Source organism: Euleptes europaea, chromosome 1 (assembly GCF_029931775.1).
Source record: "Euleptes europaea isolate rEulEur1 chromosome 1, rEulEur1.hap1, whole genome shotgun sequence".
Taxonomy (NCBI): Eukaryota; Metazoa; Chordata; class Lepidosauria; order Squamata; family Sphaerodactylidae; genus Euleptes; species Euleptes europaea.
Window position 1 is genome coordinate 59670129 of NC_079312.1, and position 22023 is coordinate 59692151.

At 41.3% G+C, this 22023-nt stretch overlaps 1 protein-coding gene across 3 annotated transcripts in view; it reads right to left on the minus strand.

The window, feature by feature from the left end:
* Positions 1-22023, minus strand: part of FLNB (filamin B) — an 89646-nt gene that overhangs the window by 6227 nt on the left and 61396 nt on the right. The window contains exons 22-41 of one of the 3 annotated variants that reach the window (XM_056852869.1): positions 21336-21509; positions 20880-21042; positions 20045-20205; positions 18181-18348; positions 15576-15668; positions 13815-13938; positions 13175-13331; positions 11724-11913; positions 9885-10132; positions 9082-9159; positions 8332-8431; positions 7081-7221; positions 6194-6322; positions 4924-5097; positions 4283-4441; positions 3772-3975; positions 3180-3332; positions 2560-2682; positions 494-760; positions 96-233 (exon numbers count right to left, since the gene is read on the minus strand). In XM_056852869.1, coding sequence (XP_056708847.1) covers positions 96-233; positions 494-760; positions 2560-2682; positions 3180-3332; positions 3772-3975; positions 4283-4441; positions 4924-5097; positions 6194-6322; positions 7081-7221; positions 8332-8431; positions 9082-9159; positions 9885-10132; positions 11724-11913; positions 13175-13331; positions 13815-13938; positions 15576-15668; positions 18181-18348; positions 20045-20205; positions 20880-21042; positions 21336-21509 — 3144 coding nt within the window. The remainder of the gene's footprint in view (positions 1-95; positions 234-493; positions 761-2559; positions 2683-3179; positions 3333-3771; positions 3976-4282; positions 4442-4923; positions 5098-6193; positions 6323-7080; positions 7222-8331; positions 8432-9081; positions 9160-9884; positions 10133-11723; positions 11914-13174; positions 13332-13814; positions 13939-15575; positions 15669-18180; positions 18349-20044; positions 20206-20879; positions 21043-21335; positions 21510-22023) is intronic. The other 2 variants (XM_056852877.1, XM_056852886.1) reach the window with 2 other exon arrangements.

Below are 22023 nucleotides of genomic sequence, written 5' to 3' on the forward strand. Positions count from 1 at the left end.
AAAATTCTAAGGAAAGTAGGAATTCAGAGGTTCTGTTTTCAGGTTTGATTTTATTAATGGTTTCTACTCATTGCATTAATACTTAAGCTGCTTACCCGGCTCTTGAGCAATGTATGATACACCACAAGATCCATCCTTATGGTCCTCAAAAGCAATTTCTGCCTTACTCGGTCCTTCAACTGCGATTGACAGCCCACCAGCACCAGCTTCTCTTGTCCATATACTGAACTCAGCTGTTGGCCAACACACACAAAAACCAGCAACTTAGTTTCTTATTAGTAATCGACATATGAGATCCTTTAATCCCTTTCTTGTGACACTGGGATTGTGCACAGGTGCACACATGGAGTCAGGGTGGCGTTCCTAAATTGCATTCCAGGGGATCCAGTCTTCAGAGTTCAGTTCTGCCTTCAATTTGTGTTGCCATTGTTCTTTTACAAACACTCACACCTGAATCCATGTCTCTAGAAAAGGAATTTGGCGGAGGCCTTACCTGGGATGCCTGCCTCTGCTCTTTCAAGTCCTGGACCACCAGCTCTGACCTTATTGGCTCCTCCTTCACCAAGCGGTCCAACAGTGAACTGAAACGGACTGCCTGGTACATGTTGCCTTCTGTATCTCACATCCACAGTATGGACCCCCATTTCTTGTGGTACAAAGCGGACACAGTAGGTGTCTTTATCAAGCTCTACTATTTCAGCATCAGTAGATCTTCCCGATGGGCTAGTTACGCGGGCTGAAAGGTCACCAATGTCTATTTCTAAAAGACAAGTGTCCAAGGTTAGTGGGGAGCAAGAAGTTTAGTTTTTAGCATCTTACATGTGTGGTGTCCAACATACTGTTATGGAAAGCTTTATGAGATATTGCTCTTAAATGAGAGTACAGTTGCGTTGGAAAAACCTGTGTGTCAAGGTCATGCCAGTGAGCATTTTGCCATCTATATATTTATTGAGGAAAGCAATGCTGCTCAGCTTCTCAAGTACTCCAACAACCATAACAGATGGTTAGCCTTCACAAAGCCACATGACAGTACACAGTTGTTCATGGAAATGGTCACACGTGCATACAAGCTTCAAGATTTAAGTCTGTTCTCTTGGACACATAAGCAGCTGGAGACCTTTAACTAGGATAACAGAGGAAAACTACCATAGAATGAGAACACTGCACACATTCTTGAATGCAGCAACATTCTGAAGAGCTAAGCACTACAAACTAATACATGGTTTACTTGTAAATCTCACTCTCTATGTAGCCTGCTCGCTGTTTGTTGTGCCTCAATGCAGACTGTATGGAACAGCCTCAGTACTAAAAGGAATACCCACTAATCCTACTGGACCATGCATTCAATATTTCTACAGATCCCCAAAATAGACAGATGGGGAAATTTGTCATCTTATGTTAATTGGGCATGTGTGATAATATAATAGGACACCAAGGTTCTCTCAGTGGTGTGTGGCAGTTTGTTAGGACTGGTTTGTTAGGAAAGACAAGATAGTGTCTCCAACATACAGCCATTTGGAATCCCGTAGCTGTGAGAAAGCAACAGAAGAAAGACAGGAAAAGCAAGACTGGTTAGAGAGTTAGGGAAACAGATATTAAAGTTTTAAACAAAAGAGGAAGCATACTTAAGCATACTGTTTAAATTAAAGTGCTCTCTATAAGGATACTCCATGCATATTATACAAATGCTAAAAAATTTCAGACAAGCATTCTAGAAAAATAAGCTGAAAATGCAAAGTCTGTTTCTCCATTGATCCTATGTGAAACGCCAAATACTAATTTATTAACGCTATTGCTCTTCCACTACATTGCTCTCCAACAAACCTGCAGAACGCACCGTAAGCAAAAACTCTCATTGCAACAACTGAAGACATAGAAGCCTGACTGAAGCGCTGGACGTCATTAAAGCTGACCTAAATGTCAAGCCCATGTTAAGGAACTCACTAGGTTATTAAACTACAGTATTTCACTGCCGAGGAAGTAGTAATAGCCACAGGAATAACGGGCTTTAAAAGGGGATTAAGACAGATTCATGGAGAGGTCCTTCACTTGCTATTAGTCATGGTGACTAAAGAGAACCTCCACATACAGAGGCAGACAACCTCTGAATACCGATGCTGGGAGGCAGCAACAAGTGAGGGCTTTAGTCTCTGTGCCCTGTCTGCCCTAGAGGGCAACTGGGCATCCACTGTGTGAAACAGGAAACTGGAAAAGATAGACCACTGGTCTGATTCAGCAGGTACCTCTTGAGTTCTTAACCTTAGGTAAGTTATTTTTTGTTGCATTACTGAGATGGAGATGAGAGGTTATTCCCCAAACTCACAGGAAGGTTAACAAATTGGCCAAAAGCAATGTACACTGGAAGTACTGGTATGAACAAAGACACCTCTCCCTGGTCTCTTGAAGTCAAGTGACAGTCCATTTTTATGCATGTCCACACAGAATGCTAAGGCAACTCAGATGTCTGCTTTTTCTACATTTCCTTACTGTATTATTTGTACAGGAACTTTGGATGTGTAAAATTGCCAAGTGTTTTGCATGTTATTAAAATACACATACCTGGAATTTTTAAGTTAAGATCACACAAGCTTCCAACAGTTGCCACGGAGGGAGCTCGTTGGGTACGTGTGATACTTTCCTTCACCCTTCCTTCACCACTTATTTTAGCAGTAAACGGGCTACCTACAATTAGTAGAGACAAGACCATTTGGACTTTATCACAGTAAGAAATACACAGAAAAACATTGAGCTGATCTTAAGTATTTCATCGCTTGCTGCAGAGCACTATTTTCATAGCAGTTTACTCCATTAAGAGGGACTGGGCCACTAAGTTTTCAACAAACATGTTAGCCAACTTAATACTAAGCACTGGTAGCCAAGGAAGGTAATTTTCTATACCATACTAATAATCTCTGCTATCTCTAATTAGAACAGCAAGTTCTATACTTCAAGAGATTCATTCCCTCAGATTAGTATTGGTTGCCTGGGCCTAAAACAAATAGCTCTAACTATACAGATGTTCCTTCCATCCCTATACAGATATTTAAGGGATGAACATCTGGATGGAATGAACATCTTCAGATAATCAAAAACCTGACCAGAAACCTAGCCAGTTTCCAAGGGCCAGCAAAAATGCAACTCTTGCTCTGCCTCCAACTATACAGCTTTTTGCCTTTTACCTGGAATATGCTCATCAGCAAACTTGGTTGACACTATGTAAACACCAGGTACAGTTGGGAAGTATGACACCCTGCAGGTTCCATCATCTAGATCTTCCGTCTGGATATCTACTTTACTAGGCCCTTCAACTGCCAGCGATATCCCACCATAGCCTAGAAAAAAAGTAGCTAGAATTCATCAGGGTTCCAACGCAGGTGAGCTTTAAAATTTAGAACTGGGATGTCATTGTGTTTCAAGCATTACATGCAAACAAGTTATTTCCACATCTGATCAGTCTGACCAGATGGGCTGATCAAGCAACAAAATCTGCTGTACATTATGACACACATCAAAAAAGGTACCCTGTGTTCTATAACCTTTTGCCCTACAAACTGAAAGGCAGATGCATAAGAGATAAATCGGAACTCAGAAATTGAGTTATTTTGGTGGAAACGGACAACAGGCCGAAACAATTTCTAGGATGCTGTATGGCCTAGAAAAATTTAATTAGACTGTCCAAGGGTAGGCTAGGTCTAGGAGGTTACTCCATGTGAGAGTATTTGAAGCCTGTACCCAAGGGAAGTTTCCACAGAATGGAGATGTAGCACTGACCTGCATCTCTTGTATCAACAATGAAGTCACACATTTCAAAGGTGCGTCCTTCTACCAAACCACGTCCAGAAACTCTTGCTCGGCTTGCGTCGCCAATCTCAGATTGAACAACCATGATGGACACAGGACTGTTGGGAACATGGCTGCCATTCTTTATAATACTGACCCAGTGTTCTCCCACCTCCCGTGGGATGAATGAGATACCTTTAAGGAAGAAATGGTGCAGCAGAGAAATGGATAAGGTTAGATACTCCATAAAAAGGCTTTTCTGAACTATATTTCCCCCCCCCCTCAAAAAAGTCATCATCAAATCACAATACAGACTAGGAATTAGTCAAAAAAATCCCACTCTACTTGCATATTGTCGTTTAATAGCTTCCAACTGTTGCCTTGGTCTACAAGTCTATTGGGCTTATTCATGTCAGCCCAGGTATCCCGTTTTGTACAAACTAGTCTACCAACTTTCAAAAGCCACTGCAAATATACTAGCCTTCCGAAAAGGCTGACTTACCTATGTGGTTATTGGGTAGCCTTTTCAGAAGACAAGGCTCATCACGGCCAGATGGAGCTTTAATACTGGCGGTCAAGAGGCTAAGATCAGTCTCATTAATGTCCAACAAGAAGTCAGCAGCAGAGCCAAGTTTAACTTGGGAGCGCCTCCTATTATCATCTTGATAAAAAGATAAAATTCCCTGTCAGAACAACAGCCTTCCAACTGTTATTGGCTCATTGTGGAATTATCAACTTTTTTCTGAAAATTCAAAGAGCTGTTCAGTTCATGGAGACAAGTCAAAACATTGGGAAAAGTCATGTTAAGGCAACGTGAGTATCTGCTAGTAAACTGGCATGACATTCTACTCCAGTAGCTCCAACATGGAAATCTATAAGAAACCAGCCTTGCATTAACATTTTTAAAAAAATACTTTTTTATTCCTACCAGGATTTGTACTAAATTAGACCTATCTAGTTGGACAGAACAGATACATTAACCAGTTTACTTCTCCATGAACTCACACTGTCAATCCTTAGCATGGATTTACAAAGCTATTAGCTATTCTATGTGAAACTGTACAAGGCACCAAATTTCAAAAAAATGCAGGTTTTTAATCTTTCCTTCAATCACAGCAAGTCAATTTTACAAATTCCACTTACCTGTGATTTTGGCAGTAAACGGGCTTCCTGGGATGTGCTTGTCATTGTACTTCACTAATATGCTGTAGTCTCCTGGAAGTGTTGGCAGGTACGTGACGGTACAAGTACCATCCTTGTTATCAATGCAACTGATCTCTGCTTTTGAAGGCCCTTCAATTGCCAAGTCCAAGCCACCTGTCAAAATGGAAACATGCGACTGACTGTTTTTCAATTTACATTTTCAGAGATTGGCAGAGATATTTGGGGAGATGCCTCAGATCCTGAAAGTCTGGAGAGCCGCTGCCAGTCTGTGTAGACAATACTGATCTTGATGGACCAAGGGTCTGATTCAGCGTAAGGCAGATTCATGTGTTCAATACTGAATGTAATGTTTAGATTAAGAACTGTTTGTTGTTCTAGATGTGTGGGGCAGTTCTGCAGAAAGCAATAAGGCTTGACTTCTACACTTAAGAAAGATTGATGTTTTGAATACATAGAATAAGATTCCCTAAAAGGTTCTTTAGAGAATAAGCAAGTCACTTAAAGGAAATCAGTGTTAATCTTTATGTTGAAGTGAATGTCTGTATTTCTCATAGGATATGGAGCAGAAACACGAGGGAGCTCCAGCCATAAATACCAAGCTTGGCCATGAAACTTATTCTGTGGTTTTGGGAAAGTCTTCAGGCTTAATGGGTCATTGTGGTGCTGGACAGGACAGCTGCAATGCAGGATGGCAGGTGGAGAGTGCTACAGAAATACAGCTTAAGCAGATGAGTTAGGCATGCCTAGTTCTGGGGAGTGGGTTGCAAACAAAATTAGCATATAAACAATTCAAGTATCCCTCTTGAATATGTTTATGTGCCACTGAAGTTGCTAAAAAAAAATAGTACTAGATTTATAATCAGTTCCAACTACACTTTTACAGTCTGAGGTATTTGGCCTGCAATTCTAAGCATGTTTATTTGAAAGGTTTTTGTGTTTGGCTCTTGTGGCCCTTTCTTACATGCCCAGGGAAATGCTGATTGCTACTTTGGGGTCAGGAAGCAATCTTCCTCTAGGCAAGATTGGCCAGGGATCCGGGAGGATTTTTTGGGCCAACTTCTGGGCATGGAGTAGGGGTCACTGGGGGTGTAGGGGGAGGCAAGTGTGAATTTCCTGCATTGTGCAAGAGGTGGGACTAGATGATCCTGGAGGTCCCTTCCAACTCTATGATTCTAAGGTAAGTTTCACCTGAAGTCAGGGGATTCGCCTCAGCATAAATGGATTTAACATCAGGCAGCTAGTCACTTACCTTCACCAGCATCTTCTGTGACTATGGTGAAAGTTGCTGGCTTGTTGCTTACACCATAAACAAGGCCAGGTCCATAAGCAGTCACATTTCCACTGTTGGGATAGTTCACATAGAACTGCAGAGGGCTTTCTGTAAAAGGATCACAGAGATGATGAGAAAGCACTTTAGGGTGAGGTATTTTAATGTTTTGGCTGATTTGTATAAAGCCTCCTGAAATATGAAGAGAACATGAATATGTTTGAGTGTATTCAAGAGTTTATAGAGATCTTTTAACTTAGATCCTTGGCATTCAACACTATCTCCTTTGTACATGCCCTTTCATATACCATAAGCCCAGGAGATTTTTATAAACGATTGCATATATAAATATAAGAACCATTGTTTGGCATAAGACTTTTTATATGCTTTGAAGCATGCTGCTCAGTTTCCTCAACTGATCTCATTTCCCCATAAAGAAGGAATGCGAGCAAAATAATATGGTACAAATAGTCAAAATTATCCTATTAGGCAATTGTCTTTCACCATTTACACTGTGATCCTTTTCACAGATTAAAGCTAGGGGAAGAAAGTCTAATGTACTACAATTGCCACATAACTTTTTATTCAGCTTGCCAGTAGTTATCTCTCACTAAAATAACTTAATTATAGGTTACAGTGTGATGCTGGAAAGGCCACAAAACTAGCCAAGTTCATTTTAAATCCAACACAGGCTGTAAAACTGACTAAGAATTCCTACTGTCTTCATTCCTGTTTTACAAGGCATAAACCATGTGATGTAAACCAGCACAACTCACTGGATTGGGGCCACTCACAAAGATGGTGAAATGTGCACAAAAAATTATAATTGAGTTGTTCCTGTAATGCAACTGTTATCAGTTTGCACTCACCTGGAATATGGTTACCTATGTATTTGATGTGCATTTCATGCAATCCAACCTCCACAGGAGCATATCTAACTGTTACTGTGCCATCCTTGTTATCCACAATTTCTGGGGTAGCTGTCTTCCCTGAAGGCATGTGAACTTCCCCTGGAATAACAGAAAGATTACATTGGAAATGCTCAAAACTACTTGTCAGATAGCAAGGTCCTGTTTCAGCATCTCCACGCTCAAGCTTGTATGATGGTATGGTCCTTCTGTCAAACACTGCTTGGCAGATGTATTTTTAGCAGGCCATAAGGCTATCCCTTGCATTGCTCTCAAGGTATATACAGAATATTCTCCCAAATTCAGACCTGGGTTTCACAGAAACATCCACCCTTTATGCAGTGGCCATAACTGAAGTTTTTTACATAAGCCACCTGCTTCAAGATGAAGACACAGGCAAGTTTAGCGTCTTTCAGACAAAGAGAAAGCCTTTATTGGGATGAACCCAGAGACCCCTGAAAAGCATTCTGCTTGTGGAATGGCTCTTTCCACTTTGCCCTTCCTCCTGCAGCCCCTGAAAAATTGCTTGCAAGGGTCATGAGACACTTTAGATAGCACGGAAGACACAGCTCAAAGCCGTTGGGCAAGCAGAAAGCCTCAGCCTTATCCAAGTGCTACTTTGAAGTCAACCTGTTATTGTAGCTTTTTTTTTTTTTTTTTTTTTTTTGCTGTTAAGTCACTGACTTATATTATGGCAACCCCATACGGTTTTCAAGGCAAGCAACATTCAGAGATGGTTTGCCACTGCCTTCCTCTGCAGTGCCACTGTCTTCCTCTGAATAGCAACCCTGGTATTCTTTGGTAGTCTCCCATCCAAATACTAACCAGGGCCAACCCTGCTCAGCTTTCAAGATCAGGCTATCGAGCCGTGCAATCATTCTAGCATGCAACCATCAAAAGCACCTTTTGCTTACTCTTAACTGATCCAACCTTCCCCCTGTCAAATATGGTTGATGTATAGTGCTCTTGAAGGTACTGGCCAGAACAGTACACTTCATTCTACTGTGGAACATGTGACCAATAAGCAGCTACGCCAAGAATACTCATCCCTAGTTCTATTTGGGCCAAACAATAGTGGATGTTTACTGAAAGATAATTTTAAATCAATTTCTTTCTTTCATATGACAAAAATAAAATTCCTTCTCGGAAAACACAGTGGGTAAAATAAGAGGTTAAAATACAGCCTATAGAACTGTAGTATGAAGTATTTACCAGTTATTTCTCCTTTTCTTACTGCAAAAGGAATGACCATATCAAAGGGCTTAAACCCAATGCCGTTCATGTCCCCAGGAACGTAAGGTTCTTCTGTGACCTAAAGCAGAAAAGTCAGAATGCATGAAGTGACGCCAATAGGAAGTAATCTGTGCTTGACTAATTTGAACAATTGCATCCAGAAGATAGATATCATTCATCTGCAGAGGCCGACAACATGGAAATTCGCTCCCACAGGACAACCATTCATGCTTTGAAGTGAAACATACTATTCAAACAAGAATGTTTTTAAAGACACAAATGGAGCATGTAATGAAGATGCGACACACTTTGTATGAACACAGAACAGCGCCATCTGAAAGATTAAAATTGGTCATGGCCTAGAAGTTATTTTTGAAATAGCACAGAAACCAGAACATACAGCCAGAGAAGTTATATTCAACAACAATTTTGCAACAATAATCCCACCGAAGTCCAGAAGATGATGTTTGCCATCTTATGGGAGAACGATTAAGATATGTAATTTTTTAATGGAAACAGGACCACATTTTCCTTTAAATGATTGCAATGTTAGAAGTTGTTTGAGAAGTTGTTAGCACAGCAATGAAGGGAGATTTTGAATCAAATCTGAACCCAAGTACCATTTTGATCAATGATAAGATATGACCAACGGAAAGCAAGCGTAAGCAGTCCCAAGAGGCAGGCCATTTCTTGAATGGAACATGGAAGGAAGTGTAATAAATTGTGTACCCAGGGATGGAATCCAGGGGGACAGGCTGCATTTAGTGGCTCCTGAGATAATACTGCAACGTCATCTGTTTCTGTAGCCTGGTTAGTAGCAAAAGGTATAGTTTAAAAAACACCTACTTCATATATTTCATAAAGAGTGTATCACAAGTCAGATTAAGTATGTAGATGATTCTGGACTGTATCTTACCTATGCACAAAGCAGTGGCACCAACTTCCTTCTGCCACCCTATCACTCCTTGAGGGAGGGGCAAGCATCAGCAGGTATTTAAAGGTGGCTGGATTGCCAGGTATCACCTTTCTGAGTAACCACATTTAGATGTGGATCTTCAGTTTCTAAAGACAAAGACCCTACTAAACACTCCCTCAGTCCACACTGATCATCCTGGCCTGCAGGTCCAACATCCCTTCTAGTTCCATGTCTAGCTGTATTGAAAGAAGGTAATTTTGAACAAGAATCTGGACTACAATCATGGCCCTACAGTTAGAGAACTTTCCTAACTGGAATTAGATGCAGACTAACCAGTTAGGAGATCCACAGTTTTCAACAGGTCATCCAGCAGATCATTTATAAGATCATGATAATATAACAGCAGTTGGCAACTAGTGTTCCAGGGCCAACTTGGCTCCCAGAAGGGTGTGCACAACCTCAACAGCCAGAGACAAGAGAAGCAACTGCTTTGGCAGCAGGAATGAACACATTGGTGTGTGTGTGGGGGGGGGGGATCTTTGCTTCTCACCTCTCAAGGTACCCCCCTGCAGCCAAAAAGCCTAGTTAACAAGAATTAAAAATCCATTTTTCTTACCATAACAGTGAAGGGGCTGTTTGGAATGTCCACACCACCAAAGCGGACATAAATGACATAGGTTCCTGGCTTCGCAGCTGTGTAGTAGATGTCATATGTCCCATCTTCATTTTCAATGACCTCTGCTTCAGCTTCTGCACCATCTGGCGTCAGGACAGTACAGGTCACTTTACCCTTCCCTGCAGATTTAGCATCTACTACAAAGCCAACTTCTTCTCCAGTTTTCACAGTGGCTGCAATGCCCGGACCTGGAAGGGAATCAGCATCACAAGGGTTAGAGCAGGTTTCCCATATCCTCAGTCAAGAAAAAAGGATGCGGTTTCCTTTTGGAAGCCTGCATCACTAAACCTCACAGCCAAACCATAACCCCAGCTCTGTGACATTGCCTTGAAATGTTTGTAAACAAGCAAGCGCACACACTGACCGCACACTGAACTACTCCTCAGGTGTTTGCTGCATGTGAAAGTAGAAATGTTAGGAGGTACACTGAACTGTAGCAGTCACGTTGCCTTTCTTGTGAGTTAGGCACTCCTACTACCAAACTGTTTTGCTGCAGTCTTTAAGAGATTACTTCAGGAGGCACATCTAGAAGCAGTGGAAGAGTTTTAAGGCAGAAGTCAAGGAGATTAATTCTACAGGAGGGTAACACTATATGAATGAGGTTTATTCTGGGACAGACTACTCTGGTAAGGAGAAAACAGAGTTGCACTTACCTTTAACTGTTGTTCATTGAGTGGTCCTCTTTGCAGGCACACATGGGAACTGTGCATGTGCAGGCCTGCGCACGCGCAGTTCCCATGTGGGACTGCAAAGAGGCCACGACGATGAACCACTGCTACAGTAGTAAAAATTCTTGTGCACTTTTCATGTAATTACCAGGCTACATTTTGTCATAACTCACAGGATTTAGTCATCTTCATGGGTGTTACAGATACCTATTATGCTTTATTATCAGTGTCAGCTGCCATGGGAGTTTGCAAAGAAAGATGGACACACCCAGTAGTAACTTTTTCTTTTGAACCTTTTATGCCATCTTAATTCCTTAAAGCTAACCGAGCATCACCCAGCAAGGGAGAAGTAACTGACAACATGTGAATGAAGGCACTGCTTTAGTGAAAAAGAGGTTGGAGGAAATTTTTTTACTTCTTTCTGATCAAGGCGCAAGGTCATGCTTTCCCCATAAACTCCACTAGTTCCTGAAGCAAAGTTTCACATCAGGAAGTGACTACTACAGAAGTCATCTCTATCCTCAGACAGGCATGATGTCTTGCAGCAAAACTGGTATACTCAGTACCCTTCAGCTTCAGTGCTTGAATTTGTGTTTCTGCACGCATATACCAGACTGACCTCTAGTCACAGGCCCCACTCAGCAAACAGGGCAGCATCCAAGAGACTGAAGGTGGTTCTTGGCAACTTTGCCTTGCTCAAGCAATATCTCCTCTTAAGGGGGAGGGGAAGGGGGGATTTCGCCCTAGCTGAGCAATAAAGCTCCTGCTTCACCAAAATCATCCCACTTTCCTCAGTAATGTACCACTCTGCCAAGACGCACACCATGATTGGTTTCACAAGCCACCGTTTGGAATGCCCTTGATACGGCACACAGACTGTGCATAAGCTGAAGATAAAAGCATACTTCAATGCAGACCCCACCACACGTACTGTCCCAGTCATAAGGCAGGAACAGCAAGTACTGTTTGTTTTAGCCCAATCCTTACAGTCAATGCGTTTGTGCAAAGTTTGTAGAGGGTTTTCATATGATCTGCTTAGTTTCTATGCACTAGGATCACTTTTTACTTAGGCAGTGCCAGGGAAGTTGGAGTAAGGGAAGCTGGATCCTACCTGTTGCCAGGCACTTGCTGGCGTCTCCTGCTGGTGTTACCCGGATTCGATATGGAGAAAGGGGGATATCATCCCCACCATATTTAATACCAACTGAATAGCGGCCAGTCTTGTCTGGGATGTAGGTTACAATGTAAGTCCCGTCATTGTTGTCATGGATGTTAGCCTTCTTGGGTTTGCCTTCTTGGTCCTGGGTGTCAGAAGTGAAGTCACGATTAAATGAGAAGCAGGCTGAAATATCTGAATCCCACAAGAGTTTTCAGATGAATTATGGATATTAAGCTTTTGAAGAAGATCCTGTAGCTGAGACATGAGAAGCTTATTTATGGTTTACATTAGAGTGTCACATCAGAGATATGAGTTGTGACTGCCTGTAAGACAAGTGGTATAACTTGTATTCAGATGCTAAAGCAAGCTTCTTTGATTCACTGCAGGGGTTAATATATATATATATATATATATATATATATATATATATATATATATATATATATATATATATATATATATATATATATATATATATATATATAAAATCAATGTCTGTTGCAAGATTTTGTTTTTTTAAAACAGAGCTGCTCGGAAATGGAGCACTGAAAAGACTATGATTAGCTCAAACGCATGTACTGACCCCTCCAGAAAACCTTCATGGTGGAAACTGCAGACTGGCCTAGTTTAAAGTCCTTGAAAAAGCCAAGAATTGCTCACTTTAAGCATTTTATCATGTACCCCACATCCACTGCACCCTTTTTCACAGGGGTTCTCAACAAGGAGGGAATTCCCGCCCCCCCCCCCCCCGGGGTGGAATTTTAGGGTTCCGGGGGGGGGGGAATTCGGACCACTATTCAACAAAGTGCATATTATTTGGAATGCACCTTTTGAGATAGACTATTTTGGGAAGGGGGAATTATATTCTGAACAATGGTGAAAGGGGGGAATGGAGCAAAAAAGGTTGAGAACCACTGCTTTATCAGGATACACAAGTTTTGCCTGAAAGCAATTCACAATAAGTAGCCTCTTGCTATATTTGGGGTGGGGGAGATGCAGTGGATACTTTTGAGGAAGGTCTTAGAAGACTGCTGTATAGGGTTGCCAACCGTCAGGTACTAGCTGGAGATCTCCTGCTATTACAACTGATCTCCAGCCAATAGAGATCAGTTCACCTGGAGAAAATGGCTGCTTTGACAAGTAGACTCTATGGCATTGAAGTCCTTCCCCTCCCCAAACCCCACCCTCCTCAGGCTCCACCCCAAAAACCATCCGCCGGTGGCGAAGAGGGACCTGGCAACCCTACTGCCATATGAAAAGCTGGCCTGTCCTATACCAACTTTATTTAACCTTTACTGATTTCATACAATGTATCAGTGAGGCTCCTAGCTCTCCTACTACATTGAGTAATCTTGTTCAGAAAGTGTCAATCTTTGAGTAAAACCCAAGAGAAGATGGCTTACATTTATGTTTATGGAGAGAAGTCCTTGGCCTGCATCTTTAGCATTCACAGCAAACTCAGCAGGCACGCTGGCTGGAATTCCATAGGAGCTAAGTCCTGGCCCATTAGCAGTCACTTTACTGGCATCATATGTTGGAAGCACCTTGACTTTGAAAGGGCTATTAAAAAGGAGAGCAGTGAATTCCCCCTACAGCAATTCACATAATTAACTATTTGCACAGTAGACATCATACTGCAAGACAATGATGAATATTCAAGGTTACACAGAAGGCACTGGTCTGCCATTGACACTGCATTAATTAGCAAATGCACAAGTTAACTGTTTAGTGTGTAGGGATCAGGATGAGAAGAAGGTAAAATGCCTGTTGGTACATTTCTTTATTACAGAAGCAAACACTGGGCATTGAAGGATTCTGTAAGCACCCAGCATTTTGTTGTCTTGTTTTAAACTTTTTTTTAAATGTAACTCACATCTTTCCCATGGACACTAAGGGGGGAAGTGATGGTAACAGACCTTCTGTTGCAAAAAGACAACCAACCCCAGAGAGAGAGACAGTCCTATTGGCTATCTTCCCAAAGCATAACTGCTTTTTTCTCTCCCCCCCAAAAAAAACACACACCCCCCAGACAAAAGTTCTTACCTTCGAGGAATCTCTTCATCTGCATATTTTACTGATACTGTGTATGGGCCCTCTTGGGTAGGCGTGTATGCCACTGTATGAGTGCCATCACCATTGTCAACTATATTAACCGGTTCTGCCAAGCCTAAATAGAGGGAAGGCTACTTTTAAAATAATTTATTCAGCTACATTTCCACTGAAGCATCCGTGTTGAAGCAAAGCAGTGTAAGTATGAACACACTTAATTTAAAGCCTTGCAAGCAATCTATACAAACATCTGTGTTATGGTTTGATCAGGCAAGCCAATTTATCTCCATCATCCCTAGTCTGTGACATCACCAATGTGGAGGCAAAATCACAAGCTGTTTCGTGGCTGGCTCAGCTCCCACAACCATAAGCTAAGAGCCCCATCAGAGAGGCTGGAGCAATTTATTGCTCCAAAATTAGACAGCTGTTTACGTCACTTATCGGACATACTCATTTAAGTTTCCAAAACCAGGACAGCAAGTTATTTTACTGTTTGATGCGGTTCTGCACCTAATTCACTTGTTAGTGTAAAATAGTTAATGATTTCAGTTTGGCTTCATCATGTTTCTGAATGACACATTTGAGAAAGTTAAAGCTTTACATGCACTTCTAAGTTTTGCATGATCGGCTAGATCACGATTTGGAGTAATAAGGCCTACTTCTGAAAGTCAAGATACATGGGTTTGTATACCTACAGCCATTCCAGAGCATTAGTTACAAACTTGAAACTTGTGATTAGACATACTCAGAGTCACAATATCAGAAGACAAAAACAAATGCATATTGATCAAGCAAGGTGTGTGTGACAGAGGAGTAACCACCCAGCAGCAGAGAAGCCAATGAGAACAGAGCTCTAACTGCCAATAGGAACAGGATCAGTTAGGAACTGACCCTGGAATTTTGACAGCTGGAAGGTGTCAGCTAAGGAATGGGTTTGCTACACAGGAGAAAGGGATAAGGATCAATGTTTTAATTAAGGCTCCATATACTGTGTGGGTGAATTAAGTGCCACAGGTGTTACTAAGAGACCCACTGTGATGTAGTGGTTAGAGTATCAGATCACAATCTGGAAGGCCCAGGTTCAAATCCCCACTCTGCCATGGAAACTTGCTAAGTGACCACGAGCAAGTCACACACTCTCAGCCTAACCTCCCTCACAGGACTGTTGCAAGATAAAATACAGAAGGGGAGAATATTGTAAGCCACTTTGGTTCCCCACTGGGAAGAAACGTGGGATATAAATTAAGCAAATGCAGTAAGAAAGAACTTGCAACAAGGTGCTGTGTTTGTGTAACAAAGTTATCAAAGTATGTCTGGAAAAAGCTTTTCCTTCATAATCACAATCTGGTAACAGAAATCACATCTCTGATACCTGGTAAAAATATTCAATCAAGCTAGCTTCATTCAAATGCTCTTTTAAAAAAGGAAAAGTATTTTGTCACATATCACAGCTATCAGTCACAGGCTTGGGTGGGGATCACATTCAAGTCAAATTCTCTCCCACAATAGCATTTCTAATGATAACCCCAGTTCAGTGGGAAAGTGACAAGTCATAGGGCAGTATCTAGTGAGGTGAAGTTTTTTAAAACAACTCTCCTCAAGAAACATCACAGCATGTTTCAGTAAAGGAGCACTTAATTAAAAGATTAGTAAGGCAGCCGCGACGCAGGAAAGCTTAACTGACAGAAGCAATTTATAGCTATAAAGTTTAGAGAAGATTACTTGTAAGCACAGGTAATTAGTGAAAGTTCAAACCTGTCTCATTAGATTGACCCTGTGGGTCACCTTTAAAGAATTCTGAAATTGCTTTCAGTGGACTGCGCCATGACTGGGAATCCGTCTCATCAGCTAGAATTAAAAGACAGTTAGTTATCTGAACAAGGACCTCTAAGTTGTCCCTTGTGAGAGATGTTTGGCTTGGAATAATACAGCAAAGCTAAAACAGCTACACATGCAACAGCCATGTTAGTTCCAAGTGTCACATTCAGCATAGCTATGTTGCAGTTAGAGTTGCCGCTTTCTAGGTGGGACCTGAAGATCTCCTAGAATTACAGTTTATCTCCAAACTAGAGAGATCAGTTACCCTGGAGAAAATGACTGCTTTGGAGGGCGGGCTTTATGGCATTATACCCTGCTAAGGTCCCTCCCCTCCCTCGGCTCCACCCCAAATCTTCAGGAACTTCCCCACCTAGAGTTGGCAAACCTAGTTGCAGTATATGAGCAGTTCCAGAATTCAAACAATGCTGAATCCTTCCCCCACCACCACTCTTGAGGAACTAAGTCCTGGCCCCAGCAAGGAAGAACTTTGGGACACCAGAGCTTAAACAGATCTTTTGAAGACAACTGAAAATTCAGACAGATGAACTTGCTTCTGAATTTTCTAATTTCAGACTCTGTGAACACTTGCCAAATATTTGGTACTGGCATCTAATATCTGATTTCAGCATTTGGCAGCATTCAATAGGTGGCATGGAACGGTTTAGTATCAGACCAAACACTATGTCATGCCAACTATCTTCACAGTTTTTGAAACCCACCACACTAAATACTGCAGCTTTTGACCATTATCGACACACCAAAATCAAAAAGGACACAGGGTTAAATATTCAGGTTGAGCAAGTTTCATTCCAAGGTTTGTTTGGAAAAAGAAGAGTCCTGTGGTACCTTAAATACCAGCAGATTTGTAGCACAATCTTCCTTAGACTGGAGTCCACATGAAATCAGCCCTCAAATGACATTAAAGAAATTAATTGATGGCCAATTAATTGGCCATAAGTTACCGTAGAGACTAATACAGCTATCCCTTGAATTCAAAATTAAGATGTTCCATTTGAAGACACTCAATATCAAATATTTGCAGAATTTGTTTTTGTTTGTCATGTGTAGCATAAGAACTCGTGGTCTGCAGCCTCAGTTTGGCTGGATAGTTCAAACCACTGAACGCTGGCCAGAATCGCAGAGGTACCTCCGCCTACTCAGGGCTTCGCTCTCTCATTCCTTCAGACTATCCTGCTCCAGCCTACTTGCTTCCCTTAGCTTGAAGGCCTGCTTCTTTATTTTCACTAGCTCCTCAAGAATTAACACACTTGAGCTAAAGGCAGCCAGGCACCCTCATCCACATCTACTCCTATGCAACATTTGGCCAGCTTAACAAATGATTGTCAAGACTTCACCATGATCTTGAAATCCCATTGTATTACAACACATTCTCCAGTTCAACTAGCTGATACCAGATACTTATCTTGTAGAGTGCATAGTAAGCTCATTTACCAAATTAACTTCTTTTAAGCCCTAAACTTTTCAGCCAACACCTGCTTCTGCAGTGGCACACCTATCTGTTGCTCACTACCTGTGATACACAACTTAAACTATAGACTTATGGGTAGTATGACTACTTCTCATTTTAGCACAAGTTAATCACATGACCCTCATATGAATGCCTCTTCCAATTCCTAATAATCTACCAAAATGTCCACTAATTAAATTTTAACAGTAGTTTCCCCCACAGTGTTCACATATGTCACAGCTGGTAGAAGCATCTTGATCCTCAAAGACTCAACCATTTAAAAGAGCTGTTAATACTGAAACATTACCCTAAAAGAAATTACTAGTTCAGGACTATGCACTATGATACTTTATTTGGCACTTCTAGTTTAACTCTGTCAGTTAAAGAACTTACAAAGAAGAAAAACTAGTGCTGTTCTAATGGATAATATAATAAACTCACAGCTGCTATGGCCAAACCATAAAAGTAGTACAAAATGAATTAATTAATCAAAATTGCAATGCAGCATGTGTGTTAGACTCATATATTAGAATTACTTCAATTTCCCAAATACAATGAGAAACATCTAAGTGCACCTACTATAACTGGACGACGACGAAATGGTATCAACATGATAAGCATAACCATCATATAGAACAAACTGCCAATTGTCCAAACTGTAACAAGGCTGTGTTGTAGGCGTCTACAACACAGTGTTGTTCATTACAGTTTGGACAATTGGCACTGTTTGGATAATTATTGCATTTGTTCTATATGATTGTTATGCTTATTATGGTAATACCATTTCATCGTCTTCAGTTATAGTAAGTGCATTTAGATAGATGCTTCTCGTATTTGGGAAATTGAAGTAATTCTAATATATGAGTCTAACACACATGCTGCATTGCAACATTGATTAATTAATTCATTTTTTACTACTTACTTTTGCGGTTTGGCCATAGCGGCTGTGAGTTTATTAAGTTAAAGAATTTAAGCAAGCAGTACACTGAAGTGATGTCATTTATATACTTCAAATGTATAACAGATATAAACACACATTTATGAATACACTTCAACAGCCAAAGAACGTATTACCTCTGGGTCCTGCCACTGTAACCTCAAGAGGTGCTATTCCAGCCTTGCTGGTATCAACAGTAAAGGACTGAGGAACGTTGGCACGAATTGCTGTTCCCAGACCGGGTCCAGCAACTTTCACTTTGTAGGGGTCAATGACATCTTTCACGGGAACTCTGAATGGACTGCCTGTAGATAACACAGAAAATATGCACGTAGGAGAGGCGTTAATGGCAGCAGCCACTCTCAAGAACACAACCCTTTGGGAGCCCAACTAATGATTATTCAGGCAGGAACTGGTTTTTTTTTTTTTTTTCCTGTTTTTTTTTTGGCCATCAAGTCACATCTGACTTATGGTGACCCCTGATAGGGTTTTCAAGGCAAGAGACATTCAGAGGTGGTTTGCCATTGCCTGCCTCCGAATCGTGTCCCTGGTATTCTTTGGAGCTCTCCCATCCAAATACTAGCCAGGGCTGACCCTGCTTAGCTTCTGAGATCTGACGAGATCAGGCTAGCCTGGGTTATCCAGGTTGGGGCAGAATTGGGCTTAGTAGGCTGCATTCCCACCTGATGGTAGAAATCTCACAAAGTGTCATACTATGCCTTGGGCTGTGAGATTTCAGGCAATACAGGCCTGGAGCCCAATGAGGGTATCAGTCCCCCCAGTCTTCTGCTGGACTCTCCAAGTCTCCTCCTCTCCTCACAGGTTGCTGCTGAAGCAAATGGGGCACCATGGGAGAATTGTGTATCTGAGTATCTGCTAGTAATAAACATCTGGGACAGGAGTTGAATTGACAATGATATTTATCAAGTTCAGTGTAAACCAAGCCAGTCTAAACCATCTTCCACTTAAGATACTTATAAATTCAAACCAGTTAATGCAAAGTTATCTCTTAAGAGCTTAGCAGTCACCAACTGATAGCTTTGTTGTAGTATTATCCACTCAAACCTGCCTGCTTAATCTCCTCAGTTCTGCCCATCTGGAGCCTGCCCTTCTTTCTAAAGAGCTGAAGACAGCATATCCACATTACCCCATTTTATCCTCAAAGCTCTGTGAGATAAATAAGCAGAGACTTCACCACCATCATGGCAGAGCCAAGGGGGCCAAATCTATTCCAAACAAAGTCAGTTGTTTCTAACAAAGTAGACCCGCTCCTTCAATAGGTGTTGCCTATAAGGCTGTTAAAATATTTTAAATGACAGCCTCGCATATTAAGCTTTGGCTTGCTAGACAATAATTCAGGTCTCCATCATACAGGAAGTTTTGACAATTTTATAGCAAAGAAGCTACATTGACCGCTAAACTAATTAACACTTCAGCAGTGAAGCCCTGAAACTTAGAAATTTAAATAATCCGAACAGCATTTGATTGACATGGAGATTACAACAGCAGCAGCTACCCTATATGTCACTCATTCACTGGAATCATTCATCAAGAACAGAGTTTTAAAAGCCTAGCCTGTTCCAAACTCCAGTTTCAGGTTTTTCTGGTTCTCTGATTTTCTGATGTATTCAGAATGAGTACTTAATTAGTACACATTTACCATGCCCCTCCTACAACAGATTCTGCACACTGCCCTTAGTTCTCCTCTTCCTCCATTTTATCCTCCCAGTTACCTTGCAACTAGTCACCCAGTACAGTTAGGGTTGCCAAACTGGCCTAAAGAAAAATGCCCTGGCCCTCTAATATATAATGGGATGTTATTTATCTCCATGGAATGAAAAGATTCAACTGCCTACTTCTACACATTAAGCCTCAACCAAAGGGAAAGGACATTTTTCTCTAACCTTAAGTATGGTTCATAACTGTGTAGGGGGTTTGAACCCAGCCATTCCTAATCTACAACACCTTTAATATTAATCTTTAGGGGATCTTAGGTCTTACCAGGGATATGTTCTCCTCCATAGGTTATGTTGACATCATAGTCTCCTGGAGCATAAGGAATATATTCTGCACTGCAGCTGCCATCTTTGTTATCTTTGCAGCTTATTTTTGACTCTGATGGCCCTTCAACAGTTATCCCAAGGCCACCAATCCCAGCACCTCTGTGGAAGAAAAAAAAGATGAAAACCACCATGCTTATATTGTCATGGGAATAAAAAGAAGAAAACCACCATGCTTATATTGTCATAATGCTTTGTTCCCTTCAACCCGATTTGATAGACTTCTACAACTGCAACTACATATGTATTTCACCTGTAAACAGCACCATTTGTCAATTAAGTATTGAACAAGCATATACCTTTAATATAGGTGAGTTTTAGTAGTGACATCTTTAGCTTAAGCTGCAGAATGTTGAAGTCATGCAATGACATTAAGCACACATTTTGGTCTGCCATATGCAAAAAAAATTAAGGAAAGCTGTCAAGAGGCAGTGTTCGTTTCAGAGGGTAGCCATGTTTGTCTGCAGTAGAACAGCTAGATTGGAGTCCAGTGGCACCTTACAGACCAACAAAATTTTAGGGGGTATGAGCTTTCGCAAGTCAAAGCTCCCTTCATCAGATAGTGCATACATCATAAGTAGCCATCCTGTCAGTGACATTTATGGCAATGACAAGAGTGGTTTAAAGTTTTGTGCTCTCTCATCCCATGGCACATTAGACATCTTTACTTTTCAAAAAAAATATGTAACACATTCAGTCTAGATGTTTTTACATATGAGCAAGTATAGCTTAATTTCCCATGTGAATATCTCACAGTAAAAGCAAATAATGCTTACCGAGTGACAACAGTAAATGGATTTGGTTTATTGGTGAAGGCTTCTTTTAGTCCGGTTCCTTCAGCCAGCACACGAGAAGGATGACATCCTTCAGTGACATCAACTTTGAAAGGACTGTTTGGAACAGGCACATCATCATAGGTCACTTCAACAGTGTGAGGACCTGCCGTAAGAAGGGGAAGATTACTATTTTGGAGCACCCTGAAGCTATAATGGCCATGAAGCAGTTTAGACTAGAAGCAATGTTCTCTACCCCAAGAGAATTGAGTTGTTGGCCTTTATACATTATCCTCAGTTTAAGCCAATGACCTCAACCCTATTTGGCAGAGTGTTTTCAGTGTAAGGCTGTCTCGCATTGAACAGGAAGCAAGAGTCCAACTTGCACCTGCTTCATTGACTGTGCTACTGCTTAGTAAAATCAATCCCCTCCAGAAACCAGATATTAGAAGCATTTACCTCTTTCATATGGAGTAAACTTTACTGCATATGTCCCATCAGCATTATCTTTGATCAGGCAGTCTGTGGAAGCTCCAGAGGGATTTACAATTTGAGCTCCAATATGGTCTCCACCAGTTTTGGTTAAGGGTCTGGCATCTACAGTGAAATCTGTCGTAGCTTCACGGAAGACATCTACAGAGTGAAAATTTTGAAAAGCTGCACTAAACAGAGCCATGTTTGGTGCCCACATATGTACAGTTTATTGAAACTGTCTGCCATTCCACTACAAGTGCACAAGTCTTCACAAACATCACCCGCCCCCCTATTATTGTCAAGGCATTTCCCCAACTTAAGGATAGCCACTACCAGCTCCATATGTAGACGAAACCTACGCAACTTAGTACTCTGACAAGTGTAAGGTGCTTTCTGAGAAAGCATGTATCTAAGCATACTTTCTGTATTCCCACATGTGACATACACCCTTCTGTTGCCCCAGAAGGTCGGACCAGAACCAATGGGTTAAAATTAAATCAAAAGCGTTTCCATCTAGACATTAGGAAGAATTTTCTAACAGAGTGGTTCCTCAGTGGAACAGGCTTTCTCTGGAGGTGATAAGTGCTCCTTCCTTGGAAGTTTTTAAGCTGAGGCTAGATGGACATCTGTCAGCAATGCTGATTCTATGACCTTAGGCAGTTCATGAGAGGGA